The sequence below is a fragment of the Emydura macquarii genome, unplaced genomic scaffold (assembly GCF_026122565.2).
Source record: "Emydura macquarii macquarii isolate MOO-44397 ecotype Brisbane River unplaced genomic scaffold, CSIRO-AGI_Emac_v2 contig_1119, whole genome shotgun sequence".
NCBI classification, from domain to species: domain Eukaryota; kingdom Metazoa; phylum Chordata; order Testudines; family Chelidae; genus Emydura; species Emydura macquarii.
This window is the reverse complement of record NW_027131256.1, coordinates 6825589-6846174: the sequence shown is the minus strand read 5'-3', so window position 1 is coordinate 6846174 and position 20586 is coordinate 6825589. Positions and strand designations below refer to the sequence as shown.

At 46.0% G+C, this 20586-nt stretch overlaps 1 protein-coding gene across 5 annotated transcripts in view; it reads right to left on the bottom strand.

Moving 5' to 3' along the window:
* Positions 1–20586, bottom strand: part of LSAMP (limbic system associated membrane protein) — a 1203385-nt gene that overhangs the window by 46857 nt on the left and 1135942 nt on the right. For all 5 annotated transcript variants that reach the window (XM_067546053.1, XM_067546052.1, XM_067546054.1 and 2 more), the window contains one exon: positions 1582–1716. In XM_067546053.1, coding sequence (XP_067402154.1) covers positions 1582–1716 — 135 coding nt within the window. The remainder of the gene's footprint in view (positions 1–1581; positions 1717–20586) is intronic.

The window sequence follows — 20586 nt, the reverse complement described above, 5'->3', positions numbered from 1 at the left end:
AGCAAATCATGTTCATCCATGTGTCTGATAATTCTGTCCTTTAGCATAGTTTCAATCAGTTTGCTTGCTACTAAACTTAGGCTTACTGGCCTGTGATTGCCAGGATTGTCTCTGAAGTCTTTTTTAAAAATGGGCATTACATTAGCTACTCTTCAGTCCTTTGGTATAGAGGCTGTTTTGAATGATAAGTTACATGCTACTGTTCTGTGCTTTCATATTTGAGTTCCTTCAGAACTCGTGGGTGAATACTATCTGGTCCTGGTGACATTACTGTTTAATTTATCAATTTGTTCATACAGCTCCACTACTGACACCCTGATCTGGCACAGTTCCTCAGAAATGTCACCTAAAAAGAATGGATCAGGTGTGGGAATCTCCCTCACAGCCTCTGCAGTGAAGACCGATGCAAAACATTCATTTAGTTTCTCTGCAACAGCCTTGTTTTTCTTAAGTGCTCCTTTAGCACCTCGATCATCTAGTGGCACCACTGATTGTTTGGCAGGCTTCCTGCTTCTGACGTACTTAACATTTTTTTTTTTGCTGTTAGTTTTTGTGTCTTTTGCTAGTTGTCCTTCAAATTCTTTTATGGCCAAACTAGCTATACTTTTATACTTGACTTGCCAGATGCTTCTTTCTATTATTCTCAGTAGGATCTGACTTCCAATTTTTAAAGAATGCCTTTTTGCCTCTAACTATCTCTTTTACTCTGTTGTTTAGCCATGGTGGCATTTTTTGATCTTCTTACTATGTTTTTTTATTTGGGGTATACATTTAATTTAAGTAACCACATGCCTAACCACGCACTGAAGCTGAATCATATGTCAGATTGGCTGGCTAGAAAGGGCAACTCATGGCTAGGATTCACCAGTTATGAACTGTTTATTACACCACACAGTTATGTGGACAGGAAGCATGTTTTAGCTAACCGTGCCCCAAAGCATTTAAAGGCAATTAAACTCACTCTGTGGAGAGTAGATGTATAGAGAATCTATGTTAGTTTAGTTTACACAATGAGGATCTGGAAGAAGATGAAAGTTAATGTAGTCCCCACCCAACATTAATGGACACCTCTTATACAGATTCTCTCAGCTCCCCGGTTTGTAGGTCACACCCACTTACACCCACTCTACTGCTGAGTAAGGGAGCGTAAGTAGATCGGAAGGAGTCCAGATTAGTGCAAACGGGTTTGAATGAGTGTATGGGAGCCTAATTTATACTTCTTTACACATCACTCCAAAATTTGGCTCTTGGACTCTTATCTACCCCTGTCACTTTGTGGAAGTGTCTGTTCATGGTATTGTTCTCATGAATGTCAGTGGCTAAACATGGACTGTGCTGGTGGAGGGAAAGGGGAACCTTACAGATACTCTTTTTACATCTTTCACCAAGTCTAAGGCATAACTTCTGCCCTCAGATAAGTCTCTCTGATTTCAGTGCATGTATGTCCAACAGTCGACTATGCCCTGCATGTTTCCTTTGAAAAGAAATAGAGCTCAGGTCACGGGCATGTCAGCGTTTTCTTCTCCTCCTGTCGTTACCACTGTATGGTAGCCCAACCCCATCTGGATATAGTGTACTCACAGTTCACAGTGACCCGGACTTGCTTGACATCTGCCGAAGAAACCTCATTGGTGGCTTTGCACTCGTACTTGCCCGATTGCTCCCGTGTGATCCCTGGGATCTCCAGGTATTCTTCCTCGCCTTCAAATTCTCTGCCTAGGAGGAGAAAAATATACCACAGGATCTTGTTAGGTGGTGTGAACTTGAGCAGCACTCTCTTTGGTTGTTATATGTGAATGGCCATGGCACAAGTATCCATGACACAATGACAAATGGGAGCTACTTTGATGCTATCTCAGAAACCACAACAGCTAGAGGCTTTTTTTTTTTTTTTTTTTTAAATAAAAGTTTAGATTCTGGAGAACCAAAGGGATGCAGGAAAGGGGTGTCAATATGCTGTTCACCACACACTGGCCCAAACTGAGCCTTCAGGCCAGAATCAGGCACATTCATAGAAGCAAAATCTCCAACTTGGAAGGACAGAGTTGGTTTAATGAGTAGGAATTTCAGTGCCAAAAGAGTATAAATGGCTCTCTGGTAGTTAAGAACATCATAAATTGGGACATATTTTACCTGTAACTCACTGGCTGTGAAAAGTTGTGGAATTGTTTTCTGTCTCTGAAAATGCAAACTTCCAATCCAAACCACCAACGACAAGAATAAGTTTCCTGGAAACACTTCCACACAGAGAAGTACAGGCTTTTGGAAAGTAAAATTGATCCACAGAGACCAATAATCACTGCAAACCCTAGCTCTCCGGTATATATAAAATGACTTATGTTTAAATTGTGTTCAAGAAACTGCTTTCAAAAATAGGTTAGAGAGGGAGAATGGAGTTAGAACTGGGGACTGGAAGATTTGAGCTTTGTCTGTGGCCTGGCCATTAACCCACTGCATGACCTCGGGCGAGTCAGTTCACCACTCCATTCTTCAGTTTCCCCATCTACATACTGTAGCTAATAATTCCCCCCCCTCCAAAGAGTGTTGTGAGGTTAACCTATGCAAGGCACATTGAGATTTGGATGGAAGGTGCATATCTACACTACCTCTCTGGAAACCAGTCTGGGACTCCCTATCAGCAGTGTTGGGCAGATCCATGATGGGAGAGTATTTCCCTGTCTTACCAGGGAACCAACACTGCTCTGCAGCATGGCTGCAGGAGTTTTTGCCGACTGTACAGTACAGGCAAGCAAAACAAAACAATAAAAAAAACCTCAACTCTAATCTCACTTTAAAATCAGAAAGGTCAGATTTTCGGAGTAGCTCAGTGCCCAGAGATACTGTTGTTGTCAATGGGAGCTGCTGGGGGCTGAGATCTTTTGAAAAATCTGTCCATTTCACTGAAGTGGCTGATTGGGTTCTGAGCTCTTTTCAAAGTCTGACCCCATCTGTGGCTGGGGAGCGCTTTGGAAAATCCATCCATAACCTCCTGGATGCGCTTCAGATACTGTGTGTGGGGACTGGGCATTAGTCCCTGGCTCACAAGTACTGAGTGGAGGTAGCCGCTAAGCCTACTCCAAGGTGATCCAGTTCCAGTGATAATCTCTAGAGTGGCAGACTCATCTCAGTGCACAGGCAGATGTTTTCTGCGGCATAGTAACCAAATCAGATTAGCCAGGTCAGATTAGTCAGGCACAGTGGGGGATGAAGACAGGGCGCCAGCCAGCTTCTCTTTGGTTTGCATGAGGGAAAGGGATTTGGGGGACTGATAAATCTCTGCTCAGGAGTCTGTCTCTTGCGCTACCATTTTCATTTCTTGTTTTTCCAGCAGCCATCAAAATCCTCCCATGGGCAAAATCATCCCCAAATTTGGCAACTAAAGGAGGAGTTGCCATTCCACACATGCTGAATGGACTCTTCCGAAGTGGATAAGCTTTCCTCTTTTATTTAGAGATGGGCAGACCCAAAACCCAGATACAAACATGCTTGGACTTTGGATGAGTTTGAATCGAACCATCATCTGCTTTTATGTAGGTCTGTATTTTATTTTCAGGACCTACTAGCACTGATGCAGAAAGGGCTAGCGCTCTGCTGGATGGTGGTGATGGTGTCCTCTACTAGACAAGAAGGAAAAGCAGTTTACCCTACTGCACTGCAGGAGTCATCAGGACACCTGTAATAATTCCCAATGATGCACTGGTGAAGCAGTTAGGAACAATATTTCAGTGGCAAGGCCCTTAGGGTGGGACGTTCACAGGTGCTCACCATTGGCCTAAGTTTGTTCCCACTGCCATGAAGGGGAGGTTTACCATTGACTTCACTGGGAGCAGAATTAGGTCAATGCTAAGGTGCTATTGAAAATCCCACTCCGATCTACAATCACAACACACCCATTTATCACAGCTCTGGCAGCTCCTGACTACCAGGTCCTGAGCAGGGGACGCTAATCTGCCACCACAGCAAATCTTATTAAACCAGAAATTAAACAAACATTTGCTTTGCTCTCATCTTATTAGCATAATGGGTTGGCCCCACTTCTCATACCAGGTCTGGAGGGGATGCTCAGGGGAGCTCGTTAAAACTTTGCCACTGAACTGAAGGGATGGTTGGGGAAAGAATTCCTAGCCTCTGATGGAGTTGCCCCCTCTCTGGGTACTGCTAAACCTGCGTACCAGGAACAACATGTCCTTGGGGCTCTTAAAAATATTCTGGAAGAGAAAAGATTTTGCCAGGTTTCCCAGAGGAAGAAATTTCTGGGCTTTTCACAATATCTGGCTCTCTCACACACACAAATAAACAGAAGGAACACTGAGCTATCAACAGGCCCAGGAGAGCTTTCAGGAACAAGGTATAAACCTTTCCAGCAAAGTGGGAATGAAAAGCAGTTGGTTTGCAGAACAGCAAATGGATAGATCTGCTCCGCCATCCCTCATTCCTTCTTCCTGTAGCACATGCATCCTGGGGGATGGGGTTTAGCACACTGCTTGTGGGGACCATTTGCTGGGAACACCTTGCTAAAAAACTTGCAGCTCTCTAACTGCCCTCTCTTTCTGTCTAAATTTCATCTCGAAGTGGCAATATTTTGCTCCATAAACTCAATTCCTCTGAACTGCAATGCAGACCCCTCCCTTCTGTTGTAGCCAGGTCCCCTACAAAGGTAGCAAGTTTTAAAGAGCATTCCTGTAAAGTGCGATGTCATATCACAGGAATGAGAGAGAAAAGACACATCACGGCACCGTAACAGCATGTCAGGTTCTGGTATCTTGCACACAGCAACCTTGGCAGCCTGACAAGGAGAAGCCATCCTCTTAACTCCAACCTATGAAAGTTGTTGGAGAGGCAACTAAAGTCAGCGACAGGGAGAAAATCTAGAAATGGTCAACTCAGGAGCAAGCAGTGGCAAGAAGTTTAGGTTTGTTACAATCCACGGTATGAATACAGGAAAGGGGTAAGTTTGGACACTATCCAGTGATGTGGGTTAGAAATATGCATACTGTGTTAGAAGAATGGTGGAAATGTCCCCTGCTCAAAGGCATCTAGTCCACTCTCATTAGCACAGGGCGGTTCCCTATAGTGTATTCTCAAGGGGTGACATCTTGACCCCATTAAAGTTAATGGCAAAGCTTACCCATTTCACATTGGATTTTTGTCTGGTTCGGTTTTAAATGTTCCCAGTGATGGGGATTGCACCACTTCCTTTGGGGAAGCTATTCCAAAGCCAAACTAGGTTCAGTGCTTCCATCCCAGAAACTCTAGTTACATCATGTTGTCTGATCCTAAGCAACTCTTCTCCCCTTGGGGATTACTTGGGGAAACTAATAGTTTGCTGCTTTGTTCCCACAGCCCCCCTTAGACAGTGCCTAGCTAAGCTGTGCATATGTTGTAACTCTTTTAATCTGTTCTCATAAATCAGGAACAAGAGCCCCTCCTGCTGGCCAGCCCCAGGCATAAGGCTTCCCATTCTAGAAACTGGGGAGAGAGAGTGGAGAGCCAGTAGGCTTAACAATCAAGTCAACGGGGAAAAATCAGAGTGTGCCGTGTGCCTGCAGTCACTGGCAGCTGGCAGAGGCCCTTCTGCCCTATGCTGCAGGTAGCTTTGATGTGTGAAGGTGGAAGCCTTTGAAAGTGCTCTTGCCTCAGCCATGTCTGCTCCCCCCTTGCTTGCTAGCTGCACCTGCTAGAGCAGCTGGAAGAACAAACAAACAAATCCCAGCTACACAAAACCAGTCTGCTTACAAACATCAGCACCATGCTTATGAGGGCACACATACCAAAACAGAAATATAGACAGAGTGTACAATCCCACACTCACAGGCACACACCCACACACACACCCTTAAGCCTATTTAAATACACAGGAACACAAATATACACATATATCCCTCACATTCACATATGCACTCTTCTACCCTTCTCTACCACACACACACCCTCGCACACACTTACACATATACATATACCCTACTTATGCATACACAAAAATTTAGCTCCTCAGTTCCACACACTTCACCCCTCGTTTCATAACCCCCTTCTCTCTCTCACACACACATTCTATGAATACACAGAGTAGTTCAGATAACACTGGAAATGGTGTTGTGTTTAGCTGTGTACTGTAACAGGTATGCCTTTGTTTATCATGTACTGGATTGTCAAGTTTTTAAAGACTCAGCAGCCATTTTGTGTTCTTTTCAGTGCAGACTGTACAGGAGAAGGCACATACACGGTGCTCTCTCTCACCTGGACTTGACTTTGGTTCTTTTGTTTTATTGTGTTCTTAATCTAAAATAAAGTTCATTCTCACCCAAAGTATCTGTTTGCACTTTATATATGGAGAAACATAATAGGAACCCTACTGCTGTGTTTATTTTCTTCAAACCCCTTTTGTAGTTGTGAGGAATGGAGAGCAGAAGGGGCTGCGGGGCGATGTTGGGCACCCTCTACCTAAAACACGATGTAACGGGATAAAAAGATTTCACATCAAAAGATGCCATTTGAAGTTTTCTCTGACAACTTCTAATGCTGAAATGAGGTTTCTGTTCTCTCTGCACTTTCCATTTACTGTCTAAGGTCTCGCTCATATAACTCCCTTCCCCCTTCTGCACCTTACATTCCCCAGGAACATACTTCTGAGAAACAAAAATAGCTAAGGGAGCCTTTGACATCATTTTCTTGTTTTACCTCCAGCTGGGAATTTTTTTTTATTTGAAACTTTGAAGCTTTTGTTTATCAGCCTTCGTCTCCTCACCCACTGCAGATTCCTCTGAGGTTGGCATTTTTATCTGTTCCCTAGTTGAAGAGACTTGTTTTCGGTGGAGAATGGCAGATGGTGTATGAGTAAAGGGACAGCCTGTGCTGTAATGCTACTGAGAGGATGGAAGCTAGCAAGCTAACATGGCATGGGAGCTAGGAAACATGAGGAAACTGGGAGAATGAGAGAGAGAGGCAGAGGGAGGAAGAGGAGAGCAAAGGACAGGGATGAGAAGGGGAAAAAAAGATTAAGAGATGGAGAGAAGCTGGAAGAAAGAAATGTAGCCAGAGACTGAGACTTGGAAAATGAGATGTTCAGAGGCAGAGAGAGTGAGAAAAATGGAGACAAATTGAAGAGAAAGAGAGAGATATATGGAGACAGTCAGAGAGAGATGGATGGAAGTGGAGAGAGACATTGACAGACAGAGAGATACAGTACACACAAAATCCAGAAAGCTCCTTTGTGTAGAGGGAACAGTGAAGTATCGAGTGCCACGGGGATTAGGAACAGAAGGGTTAAATGTACTGTGGAAATAATCACCCTGTTTACACACCCTGTTGTGCCTCATGACTTATTGTGTAAATTGGCCTCATGCCTCCAATGCCCCAAGGTCTGTAGTAACTACACAAAAACCAGAGACTAGCATGGTGCCAATGAAGACTCAGGCCTGGCTCTGGCTTCATGAATGAGGAGGAAAGCCAAACCAGTAGGAAACACCCTGGCGTGGTTTCCCTGGCGTTCACAGGGGCCTAATTTATCATTCATCACATTTCCTTTTTTGCATCCAGAGAGTCAGCTGCCATGCTTCGGTCCTGGGGTTTTGACGGAAGTGCCTCCCCCCAGCTTCTGCCTGGCCTTGATGGAGACATCTTCTGGCTTGCCCAGGGTTAAGAACGCCTGGAGTTCTCTCTAGAGATGCTCTCCCCAGCCCACACACTGAAAGTGACAGTCCCTGACTGAATGATATGATGTTTTGTACACTCGCCGTTGGGGTTAGCTGTGATGACACGATGCACAGGAGACGCGCTATGGAGGACCCACTGAGTGTGACCTGTTAGCGTACCAGCTGGAGTTGAATTCCAACTGGACAAGGGTGTCAGACGTATCCGCCTGTCCTCGGCCTGCTTGTTAATAGAACAACATCCTGTCACGTAGCCCCCGGATGTGTACCCCAGGTAACAAACTCACCCAGCAGTGCTCCAAAGGTCTTTCGAGGGTGGCCGCAATAGGCACTACCCCCTCCAGCTGCTGCCAAAAGGGTGGTAAGGCCTGAGCGATTCCTTCGCTATGATGCCAATCAATATTCATTACATTCTGGCGCTTCCCTGGCATCTGCATCCCAGGCTACACTGAAACTCTGCACTCTCAGAGAAGCACAGGTTCCTTTGGTGTGTGAAGACATGGCACGCTCCAGTCTGTCCCACACCAACTCGTAACTCTGCAGCTGCAGAGAACGGACAATGCCAGCTGAGTCTCACACATAGGGCTACAGAGAATGACAGCCTCTTTGTTTCAGAACACACTGCCCTCTATCTCCTGAGGCAAAGCAGAATCTATGCTCGATATAACAGCTGTAGGACTCACAGCTTCTCTGAATATCCAGCCTTTACTTTCTTCAGATGGCCTCTTCAGAGCACCACAGTCTCACACGCGTACGCAGGTCCGACATTCCATCCAGGAGAAGGAGGAAATGTCCCGGGCACCAGCCAGTGTGTGTCACACAAGTGGCACCACGTCACACCATAAACACCACAATATTGGGTCCCCCCAAACATTACCCGAAGCAACAGGTTTCATCACAGCGTCACCACCTCACAACACCGCAAGGGAAACGTCACAACCTCGTGACACACGCATCATGACATCAACGCAAACTTCATGCTGTCATTGCACCCCCACATTTGTGCACTCTGGCTCCTTTTTTTGTGTGTGGGGGGGTACTTTAGCCTGTTGCGTGAGAGCCCCTCATCAGCTGCAAGGATCATCCTGGCAGCATAAGGTCTTTGTGGTAAAGGCTGGGGGATTTAAGGGGGAAGTTCCTTAGGGCTCAGAGGATCCCTTTGGAGCAGCAATAGAAAAGGAGGTTAAAAACTTGCAGGTCTGACTGAGAATCCTAGAGCTTTTCCCACCTGCCTGAGGATGGGGCTGATTAGCTGTGCTGAATGGAGCACATTTCTCTCTTTGTGATGTGATCAGCTCCACGGGGAGGAGTGCCCTCTCTCTGTCATTACTGATACCCCCATACAGGAGGCGGCGAAGGACCAGCCGTCACCTTCTGCAGTAGGAATAGAAAAAAAAAATCAATTGGTGTTTGCTACCAGTGGTGTTAAGCAGAGAAGGTAATAGAATCGGAAACTGCTTGGGGAACAGGGGTTTGTTACATGATGGCAAGGCCTTTGAAAGGCAATTAAAATATAACAACCAGCCAGCCATTTCGCTCCCTGGCGACTCCGTCAGCTCGGTTGCTCTCACTCGGCCTCAGACATTGCTTTCCCTCTGAGTAGTCCCATCCTAGACAGAGCACTCACACTGTCATTTTGTAGTTTAAAGGCATGTTCTTCCCTGCTGAACCAGGCTCTGGGAAGGCACAGGGCACAGTGAAGATTGAATGGAGCCAGCGTGCTGTGCCCCACAAGGGGAATTATGACGGGCACTCCTACATACGGCAAGTGGAGAGGGGAAGAGGGCTCATCCCTGTTTTCAGCTGAGCTGGTCCGAACGCTGAGTTCACATCAGAAACCAGAAGCCCCGAGATTTCCATTTTGTTTCCGCTTGTGCTGTGGACCTTTTGCGCAGCTCTAGTTTTAAACAGTGGGGGTATGGTCAAACTATCCCGCTGCTACTGTTGCCTCTCAAATGTTGTCAACTTGTTGTGTCTCACGGTGGTGATATTTATGGGGTGTGTAGAAAGATTTACTTCCTGAATGCTGCTTTTGTCTGCATTTCTGCTGACCACAATCCACGGTGCTTTATTTCTCAGTTAGGTCCAGTACAAGGGTCGGACATCTTCCTCTGCATCTGGTACTGGCCAGTGCAGGAGGTGGGATAGCGGTCTAGAAAGGCCATTGATTTGGTCCAATGTGATTAACTCCTCTGCTCTTAGAATCCTTTTCTTTTCAAAGAACAAGGCAGCTTCCAAATTTGCCGTGCACATCTTGTCAAGGGGGAACTTGTCCTGTAAGCAGCCAATGGGATGTTTCGAATTGAGGTCCTTTTAAATCATCTCACTTGGCAAATTAATAGCATAAGGTTTTCTTGCAGGGTGGGTGTGGCAGCTTATTGCTTGAAGAATTGTAGAGGGAAGGCAAGCATTGAAGAAATATAGGCCTTGATTTTGAGTGGTACTGAGTCCCTGTCGTTTCCATTGACTTCAAGTGGAGTTCTCAGCATTTCTGAAAATCAGGGCCATGGGAATAGTGGCAAGGCCTTCCTGAAGAGCAGAGGAAGAGGGGTGGTCAGTGAGGAAATGTATTAGAAAAAGAGGACAGGTGAGAGCACAGAAGAAAGTGTGTGGCACGGGGAGCTAGCCAGACACACATATACAGAATGTATCAGCAAGAAGTGAGAGAATAAAAGAGTATTTCTGACAGAGAAAGAGCAAAGGGGTGCAGAAGGTAACAAAGAGAGACAAGATATTAAAGAATGTGAGAGGGGCAAATCAAAAACAGAAAGGGGATGCAGACCAGATTAGAAGGCTGAGGAACAGGAGAGGGGGAAGGAGAGAGAGAGAATAGCAGAAAAAATGAAGTCAGGGAGAGAGAAAAGAGACGGGAAACAATGAAAATCAATCAATCAAGTGACCTCAGAGACTGATAGAAAAAAAGTTGTATGTGGAATGAGCAGGTGTCTCCACTGAGAAGACAAGCACCTTATTCTGGAATGAGCTAGTTATCACGGGATGCTGGATACAGGAACGCTAAGCAACCCAGAGCAATTGGCCCGAGAAAGTGTTTTAAAAAAAATCAGTTTTAAAGAAACCGTTGTCCTTATTATGAAGTTTCTATGGGAGTTGGGGGTTTTGTTATAACGTTTTTTTTCCCTGGTGTACCTGTGGGAGTTCTGCTAATGCTAATGTACCGATGGCACAAAATAGTCCAGCACAGATCAGGCTCTATTCATCTGTGGTGTAATTTCATTTTTCTTGAGGAGTGGGGAGAAGGAGAGAACAGAACGGATGAGAGAGATGGGAAAGGGGAATGGGGTGAGTCTGCTTGTCCCCCCTGCCTCAGTAAAGAGCACTAAAAGGGCGGGGTCTCATGCTCTAAGAGTGAACAAAAACTCCCGAGAGACATTTTATGAAGCAATTAAATACAATTAGGGCTTTAGAGTGGGATTTTTAAAAGCACCTAAGGGACTTAGGATCACAAATCCCAATGACTTTTAATAGGGTTTTTTAAAATCCCTCATCTCCTTTATTGAAGTGAATGGTTTGTGTATTCCTTTACTGTGACAGGGCAGGGCAGTGGGGAGCTGCGAGAAGGGGTTAAAGCTAACACATCGAAACGAGAAGGGGAAGGATCCTGCTTCTCCCAAATGTTTTGAGAAGAAGGAGAGGCCAGGAGGCAGCAGCCCTGGGGCAGAAATCCATCATCTGATGAACGGTCCCAAGAGACCAAGGACACTTGAGGAAATAACAGCACAATAATTCCCTTCCTCCCGCCACAGCCAACGTGGGGGAGGCACATCCATCCCTAAGACGAGGCATGCCAGCAGGCTGGGTAGAAATGTTGCTGGCAAGCCAGGAGGCCAGTGGGCCAAAGCTTAATAGGAAAACAGCAGCGATTTGTCTCCACCGCTATTTATGTTTCAAATGCATGACAGGCTGTCAGGGGACGTGAGAGCGGCTAAATTTACTGCCTCTCAGATCCCTGCCACAGTCACTTCACTTGACAAGTCACTTCATTTAAAAGGCCCTGTGTTGGGACAGGCTTTCCCCCACACAACTGTTAAATACAAACAACACACCGGCAACGTTAGCTGACTTTTCACTTCAAACTAGTCCCGTGGGGACTATGTTATCAGGATACGAGAGAGGTCACAGGGTAGGGAGGTTCCGACTGTCTTTGTTAATGGCCCTGATGCACTCTAGTTCTGTTCTGGGCAGCTTGAGTGCAGTTGTGTGTTTGAGAGAACAAACAAGGGAGGGAGATAAACCAGAAAAGGCCTGATTACAGGGGCAGGACACCAAGAAAGTGTGTGTGTGTGTGAAAGAGATAGAGAGAAAGATAATGTGAGAGAGCAAGCGGATGTCTGAGTAAATGAGAGTAGATGTACGTTTGAATATGGGGGGGTGGTGAGTGTGAAGGTTTGGGTGGACGTGTGAGAAAATGCACCTGTGGGAGAGCTCCAGTGTATGTGTTTGAGTGAGGGGCTTGCGTAGCTGTGTATTAGTTTGTGGTGAGGAAGCAAGTGTAGACACAGGTGTGTAGTATGTGTGTGTGAGAGAGAAAGCATATGAACACACTAAGGGCCATACTGGGTCAGCCTAATGGTCCATCTATGGTGTCTTCTGATAGGAGAATTGCCAGATGCTTCAGAGGGAATGAACAGAACAGGGTAATTTATCAAGAGATCTATTCCCTGTCATCTAGTCCCAGCTTCTGGCAGTCTGAGGTTTAGGGACACCTGGAGCATGGGGTTGTGTCCCTGCCCATCCTGTCTAACAGCCATTGATGGACCTATCCTCCATGAACTTATCTACTTCTTTTTTGAACCTTGTTATATTTTTGGCCGTCACACCATCCCCTGGCAATGAGTTCCACAGGTTGAGTATGCGTTGTGTGAAGAAATACTTCCTTATGTTTGTTTTAAACCTGCTGCCTATTAATTCCATTGGATGACCCCTAGTTCATGTGAATGGGTATTTACCCTGCGTAAACAACACTTTTCTATTCACTTTCTCCATACCATTCATGATATTGTACACCTCTGTCATAACCCCCCCTTAGGCCAATTCTTCATTTATACCAGGGCTGAGCCCCAGCACCTCTCGGCTTGGCAATTCATAGCTCTGGGTTTGCTGTATCAGTTATGAATGTAAAAAAATTGCTTGAGTCCTGGCATCTAATTGCTTTAGCCCCGAAACCTCTTTCTTTAAAATTTAAGCACTGCCTTAGGCGTCTCATTTCTAAGCTGAACAGTCCCAATCTTTAGTCTCTCTCCTCATATGGAAGCTGTTCTATAGCCTTAATGCTTTTGGTTGCCCTTCTCTGCACCACTTTCAATTCTAATATATCTTTTAGTGATGGGGCGATCAGACTTGCATGCAGTATTCAAGGTGTGGGTGTGCCAGAGATTTATATAGTGGCACGATGACGTTTTCTGTTTTATCATCTATCCTTTTCCTAATATTCTGTTAGCGTTTTTGACTCGCATTGCACTTGCATTGAGTGGATGTTTTCAGAGAACTACCCACAATAACATCAAGATCTCTTTCTTGACTGGTAACAGCTAATTTAGATCCCATCACTTTATACGTATGGTTGGGATAATTTTTTCTAATGTACATTACTTTGCACTTAACATTGAGTTTCATCTGCCATTGTGTCACCCAGTTTTGTAAGATCCCGTTGTAACTCTTCACAGTCAGCTTTGGACTTTACTATCTTGTGTAATTTTGTATCGTCTGCAAATTTTGCCACCTCACTGTTCACCCCCTTTTTTCCTATCATTTATGAATATGTTCAACAGCACAGGGCCCAATACAGAACCTTGGGGAACACCACAATGTACCTCTCTCCATTGTGAAAACTGACCATTTTTTCTTAGTCTCTGTTGTATGACGGTGGCAGTTCAAGTGTGTATGTGACAGTGAGTCTGGGAAGATGAGTGTGAGTGACAATGTGTATATGAATGAGTGTGGGGGGGAAGGTGAGAGGGTATGTGAGTAGGAAAGCATAAGGGCATGTATCTATGAGAGACTGCATGCATGGAAGTTAAAACAGTCATCTGTAAAAGTGTGAACATGTATGTTTGAGCATGTGAAATTATGTACATGAATAAAAGGGAGGGTGAGTGAGTGAAGGAAGGGAATTTTCATGCTGTAGTGAGGCCTACAACTTAAAGTACCATTTTCATCCAAAATGTTCCCAAAAGTCACAATGTCCCATGTCCCCACAGTCTCACGGGCATGCAGAGAAAGATGCATGTGCAATGCAGTGAAGGGTGCAAACGCAGAGGCAGCAAAGTAAGCCCAAGTTCCAGGTGTGAAGACAACAAGGCTCAAACGATAGATTCCAGACTCAAAGATCTCTGGATAGTGAGTGAATTGGTGCCAACTACATGGCCCTGAAAAAAGGTTTGCTATCATGATAGCATCAAATGGCACCAGTGTGCAGGACACCCATCTCTAAAAGGACCACTGCAGCACTGGTTGGTCCACAGCAAAAATTCAACTTGTTGCTCTTCTCATGGGCAAGTTTGTACTAAAAAGTGGGGAGAAGAGGAGAGCCATTTTTATCACCAATGTCAAATCCAGATACACAAGGATCTCCTTTGTTACATGACTGCTGGGGCATACTAGCCCTCCACCAGCTGAATCCCCTGAAGTGCTTTCAGCCAGAGTATACTGACAGCCAAGCTGCTGGCTAGACCCTGCCATCACAGGAAGACGGAGGCATGCTGTTCATCAGTAACCGGGGCAAAGGTGTAGATTGTGCTGCAGCCATTCTCGCCCAGCTGCTAACGCTGGGTAATCATTTGTTCAGAACCATGGACAGTGCGGAGGGTTCCCAGATGCACAGGTGGAGCCTATTTTATTTGTTCTTTGGGTGCCATGGCAGGTCTACTGTGGCTACACTGCTTCCAATCAGAGATGAGAGGAGCTCTTCAAAGATGAACAAGCACTACCCCATAATACACCCCTCACCGCTCTCTCTCTCTCTGATACATATGAGCACTGGATCATTCCTGACCCTACCACCCCACATGCATGCTGCATCTCTGTCTGTCTGTCTCTCTCTCACCCACAGGATCTTTCCCTACACACACTGAATCTCAGGCACAGTGGATTCCCCCCACCTTGCTCTCTCCATCACACGCACACATTAGATTTCAGTTCTCCCTTCCCCTCCTCCCGAAGAATCTGCTCCAGTTGCTTCTCCAATGTTGTAGGCCAGGGGGCCTTGTTCAGCAATTGTACTGTGTAGTTTCTATGATTAAATATAGCATCTGCAGCTATATTAGCCAGGCTAATAGTGACAAGGGCCATCAATCCTCACGCTTCAGAGCGTAATCTCATCAACAGTGCTGGAGAAAGAAATCTCCCCTTGCCCCTATGTTGCAGTATGGCACAACAGGTGTTTTATCAGGGTTTTACATCATCCTCTGATGCATCATACAGCAGCTACTGTTGTAGACAGGATATTGGGCTAGATGGGCCACTTCTCTCTCCTGGCAGAGCAGAGAGCTGGAATACGGGACTAGACCAACCTTAGGTCTGTCTGCCATGACACTGTGTAGATTCCAGTTATCCTTCCCTTCCTGCAGTCCCTTCTCCTCTCCAGCGGCATTGCTCCTAGAAGTAGCTGTGGTGACGTGTCAATTCTTTGCTCCTATGTGGATATCGGTCAGACTCTGACAAGGCTATAGCATTGGATTCAATACTGTGGAAACTGTCCTGGGCAGAGAACGGGAGTGGGATGCATAAGTCAATGGCTGCAAATAGTTCACAGGTGATCAGGGGTGAATGCACTCCAGATGCCTTCTGTTACTTCCGTTGTTCTCCAAAACACAGAGTGGACATTTTTTGCAAGCCCTCACCCGGGGTGCTTTGATCTATAAGGGGGACCAAACTGGCCTCTCGGCTGGCCCCAGGATCAATGAATCAACCAACTCTTCCCCACAGCTGTGCCCAGGGGATTCAGGACATGATATCCCACCCCTGCCTCCTATTCATCCTTCTTAGTACATAGCTCATCAGATCAAGTGACCTTTTAACCCTTTGTCACCCATGAGCCCAACATTGCTTTTGCTGAGCTCTTTCTTTAGATAAAGACTCTGGGAAAAACTGCAACTCCTGGCCATAAGGCATCAACATAACTTTGAAGAAAGTGTGTTTTTCAACTCCCCTTCCCCCAACCACTTATTTCCTTATTTCTCAGTTGCTCTCGAAACTGCTGGCTTTGTAATTCTGAGTTCAGCATCCAAATAGGATGCTGGGGTTTGATTAAAACAACTTCCTGGCTTATAGGTGATGTCAATACCCTGGTGGGATTTTATGCCACTAAATCTCAGCAGTTTGCAATTTCAGAAGGGGTGAGTGGGGGAGCATTAACTACATTAAAAATGGCAAATTCACCTGCAGTCTGTAGTTTTCACTGCTTAATGGCAGACGGTTCTGAGAAAATTTCAGGCAATGCAGGCTTGATGACACGGGGGGATGCAAAGAGAGAGAATGTGAGACGGGGAGGAATCAAGGGCGGGGGAAGAGCAGAGAAGAAAGGAAGAAACAAAGAGTTTAAAAGTGAAGGAAAAGGGGAGACATGAGAAAGACTGTGTAAGACAGACAAAGCAGTGTGGGAGAATAAGACAGACAAATAGATAAGGGAGTGAGACAAACAGCTTGAGAGAGGTGGGGGCTGCTGCCAGAGAAGAAGAGAAGGAAGAACAGAGATGAAGAAAGCAAGGAAGAGAGGGAGTGAGCGTGAGGGACAATAAAATGAGATGCTGGGAGAAAGAGGTCAAGTGCGGAGTCGGTGTTGGTTAGGAAAATTACTCATAAGAGCTTGTTGTGTCCTGACCCTTTCAGATGAACCCATCTGGAGAGTGTAGTTTAGTAGCAAATAGCCTCACCAAGAGCTGGTATATGAGACTGAGGCTGTTAGTGAGGCACTCAGCTAGACAGACAGACAGATATAGTTCAGAGCTGTGAACCAGGGAACACGGGTACTCTGTGAAAGACTTGCCAGTGGTATGCGCAGAGGGGGCTGGTCACGTGGTGCTGGTCCCTCCTTCTCAATTTACACCTGCCGCATCACATCACATCACTCAGGCCACTTCACCTTGAATGGTGCCTTGAAATGTGTGGTCCCTATTTACGCTAAACAATCTGTTCAAACCTTGCATTTAGCAGAGACACTTCGAATGAGTTTCCCAGACCTGAAGAGGAGTTCTGTGTAAGCGCTAAAGCATGTCTTTCTCACCAGCAGAAGCTGATCCAATAAGAGACATTACCTCACCCACCTAGTCTCTCTATCATCACATCAAAGGAAGCCAAAATACATGAGTACTTGGCCCAGTGTTACTTTTGCATGTCAGCAATTGCTGTTGTTGCCAAGTTATACAATGGGAAAGGGTGGGGAGCTGTCCATTGTATTAAAATGCACTCCACAGTATGACAAAGTGTGAGAATCCCTGGATCAAATAGAGACAGACAGACAAAGGCAGAAACCAGAAAATCCCAACCCTTGAACATATTTTAATGCTGCAGGAACCCTTGGAGATAATCTCCCTGCTTTTCTGTACAACCCTGTGACATCTTCTGAGCATTTCTATTCATCTTCTGCCCCTAGGCTCCTGCTGTGAACAAGCTCTGGTTCTCACACAGGGAAGTGTGACTGTCACAAGGCTCAGGAAGGGCAGACACACGGGGGAGCCTCTCTAGTGGCCTGTCATTGAGCCGTTTGTGGTTCAACCGTTCTCACACACTAATCTGCCACGGCGGGCAAAGGCTTCACCAAGCCATGTCAGCTTGTCACGCAGTGGAACAAGGCCAGCCAGCGATGGAGGAGGAGGGAGCCCGTGACCTTTGATACTGTACGATGCTGCTGGAACAGGGAAATGTGACAAACCCCAAACTGCAGGCGGTCAAGAGTCTATACCTAGGAACCCCGTAGGGATAGCACAACCGCTGTCCTTTGCTTTACTAGCCAGGGCAGTTTCATGTTGCACACAGGGCTTCCATAACAACTCTCACATCTGTTGCACACATGGCAAGCATCAAGGTGCCTGCATTTTGGGGGTGGGGTGGGTGGAGGGGAGAAAAGTTTTCCATTCAGAGCGACATGGTCTCCTGTCTCTTCTGTATCCCAGCCTCTCCCTCTCAGGAAGCACAGCAGGGAATGGAACTAGGGCACTGGCTGTGGGGAGCTCACCACTACTCCAGTCCTAGCCTCTGGCAGCAGGAGACCCAGTAGAGCATGACGCTGGGGCAGTGACTGCGGAGCATTGACGGCTACTCTGCTCCCAAACTTTTCCAGGAGGGGGTGCTCTAAGGAGAGGTCTGGGGTGCTGGCTGTGATGGAAATCCCAGCTACATCAGTCACGGCCTCTCCCACGCCTCGACTAACTGGTGCAGGAGAATTGGCTGCGGGGAATGGCTCAGGAGCACTGGCTGTGGGGAATCCAGCTCAGTGATGTGCTGCCAATATATTAAGATGAGGCAAAAACCAAACCAAACCCCTCCCCTTATTGTGCGATAATTCCCGTGACTCAGGGAGGATGGGTGAGAAGCTGAGGAATCTGTTAATTCCTTACCCCGTTTACACACACAAAAGAAATCTCACTCCGAGCCATACCTAAGATGGGAGGCAGCACCAGGTGGCAAATAACCCTGTTACTGGCCATAGATAAATATTGCACCTGGGCAATACCTGATGAGAGTGACAGTCTCAGTGTTCAGCAAGTCTGATGGGATGGGGAATGATGACCTTGGCTTGGGGCCCGGTGGGATATTTCCCTCACCATTTTTCATTTGTTTGAGGACCTACATGAAGCTAGATCCATTCCACTCAACCCCAATGGCAAACATTTGCTCTGCAGAAGTATTTTTAGGAGCCCCCGAGACACGCTCGCTCTGACAGACAGGATTCAGCATCCAGAGAGGGGGCGACTCTGTCCTAAGGAGGGAAATTGCCCCAACTCTCCCGTCAGTTTGGCTGCTGAGTTTAACAAGAAGCTGTAGGGGCCTCTGAGAACTCCTTCCAGTGCCTCACTGGCCCACGACATCCCCAGCAGGTGATTCTGTAGGGAATGGGGCAGGAGCTCCGGCTCTGGGGATGTTCAGACACATTCTATTCTCTACCTCTCTCAGCAGGAGTCGGTGTAGGGTACAGTGTAGAAGTGCTAACAGTTTCACTCTGGTCCAGTCAGATGCACTGCAGGGAATGGTACAGAAGCCCTGGCTGTGGATTTGATCCCAGTCTCAGGCAGGCGCTTTTCTAGGGAATGCTACTGCAGCACTTGCTGTGGAGCTGTTCCCAGAAGAAATGTAGTCAGGGTTAGATTCAGACTAATAGCCAGAACTTGTTCTTCTCTAAAAGCAGAAAAGGCCCAAGGCATTTTTCTTTTGCCTGTGCAAAGGCACTGATCACAAACCTGTACATTGCACAGCTCTCTAGGTCCCTTCTGCAGGGAAAAGCCATTAAAGAAAATCACACACATATGCTCAACAACAAAAAGACGAAGAAAAAACAACACACAGCTAGAACAGCCACAGCTGTTTCAATTTATGAGATGAGAAAATCGTTATTTCAAAGACAGGGAGAAAGTTTTCCCCTTTGAGAGAGTTAACCAGAAGTCTCAATAAAATCTTTCTCCCTTCATAGGCTGCGTCATTCGCTGTCAGAGTGAAGGGCCCTAGAATAGGTTCTGTTGCATTCCCCAAAGCTCTGCGTTGCAGGGATCAGCACACAATGGGAGTGGGGAGACATTTTTGTCTGACACTGACACAGAAATGTAGTCTCTCCGTTTTGTCAAGTTGTTCGTGTTGAAATTCCTGCCCCTCCCTCCCTAAAAAAAATTCTGGAAAACTTGAAAGATTTTGTTTTGACATTTTCAAAATGAAACATTTTGATTTTTTGGTTCAAAATGACTTTTTGTTTAGAAATTCTCTTTAATTTCATTTTAAAAAGTCAAAAGCGTTAAAAAAACAAAAATCCCAACCAGCCAAACAAATGTTTGCAATCCAAATGAAACATTGTATTTGACCCAAAACCATTTGTTCCCCAACTTTTTCATTAATCAAAGTTTTTGAAAAATTACATTTTTGGTTCAACCCAAAACAATTTCCCCCCTGATTTTTTGGACTTGCTAGTGAACTGAAAAATCAGTTACTTGCCCAGCTCTACTCACAAGTGATACTCTGACATCCCAAAGATCTGACTTCTGCTTATTGCCCCGTCACTTTTTTTCCGCTTCTCCCATTGTTTCTCTCTCTCTTTTGTTCTCTTTTTCTCTCCCCCGCTTGCTCTCTTCTCTTATATTTCTTCTCCTCCTCATGTATTCATCTCTCTCTCATTCTGTTTCTCTCTCCCTGTCTTTTCTTCTCTGGTTCTACTATACTCCACCTGTCCTACTCACACTTTGGTCAAAACAGTCCTGGCTGTAACCCTACTAAGCTGCTGCAGAAGTCAAGATGGATGGATGTGTAGGCCCATGAGGCAACGTGGGTTCCCCCAACTTGCAACTTAATCCTGCTTTTAGCGGGGTGCTTACACATTGTGCTCCACTTGGGCATACACACAGCAAACACATGGACCAGTCCCCTCCAGGACTGAAGAGGCCCCGTGAAATCATACCACATGGATAGAAAGAACTTGCTTCTCCCACCTCAGAGCATGAGCGAATCAAGCCATAGGAAAGCTAAATGCCAGGAAATGGTTTGTGCAAATAGGGAGAAATCAATGACAGCTGTTTGTAGCTAACAGCAACACGTACAGAAGAGCAAAGATGCGAAAGCATTCCTCTGATATGAAACACTGGAAGACTGCTGAAAGAGACGACGACATATTAGGCCTTGATCCTACGAGTAGTAGCTGAAGGTGGACAGATGTCTACACCTTTGTGGAGCCCAACTGAAGTCCATGGGTCTCTGTGTTGCACTAGAGCTCTTCTGTGCA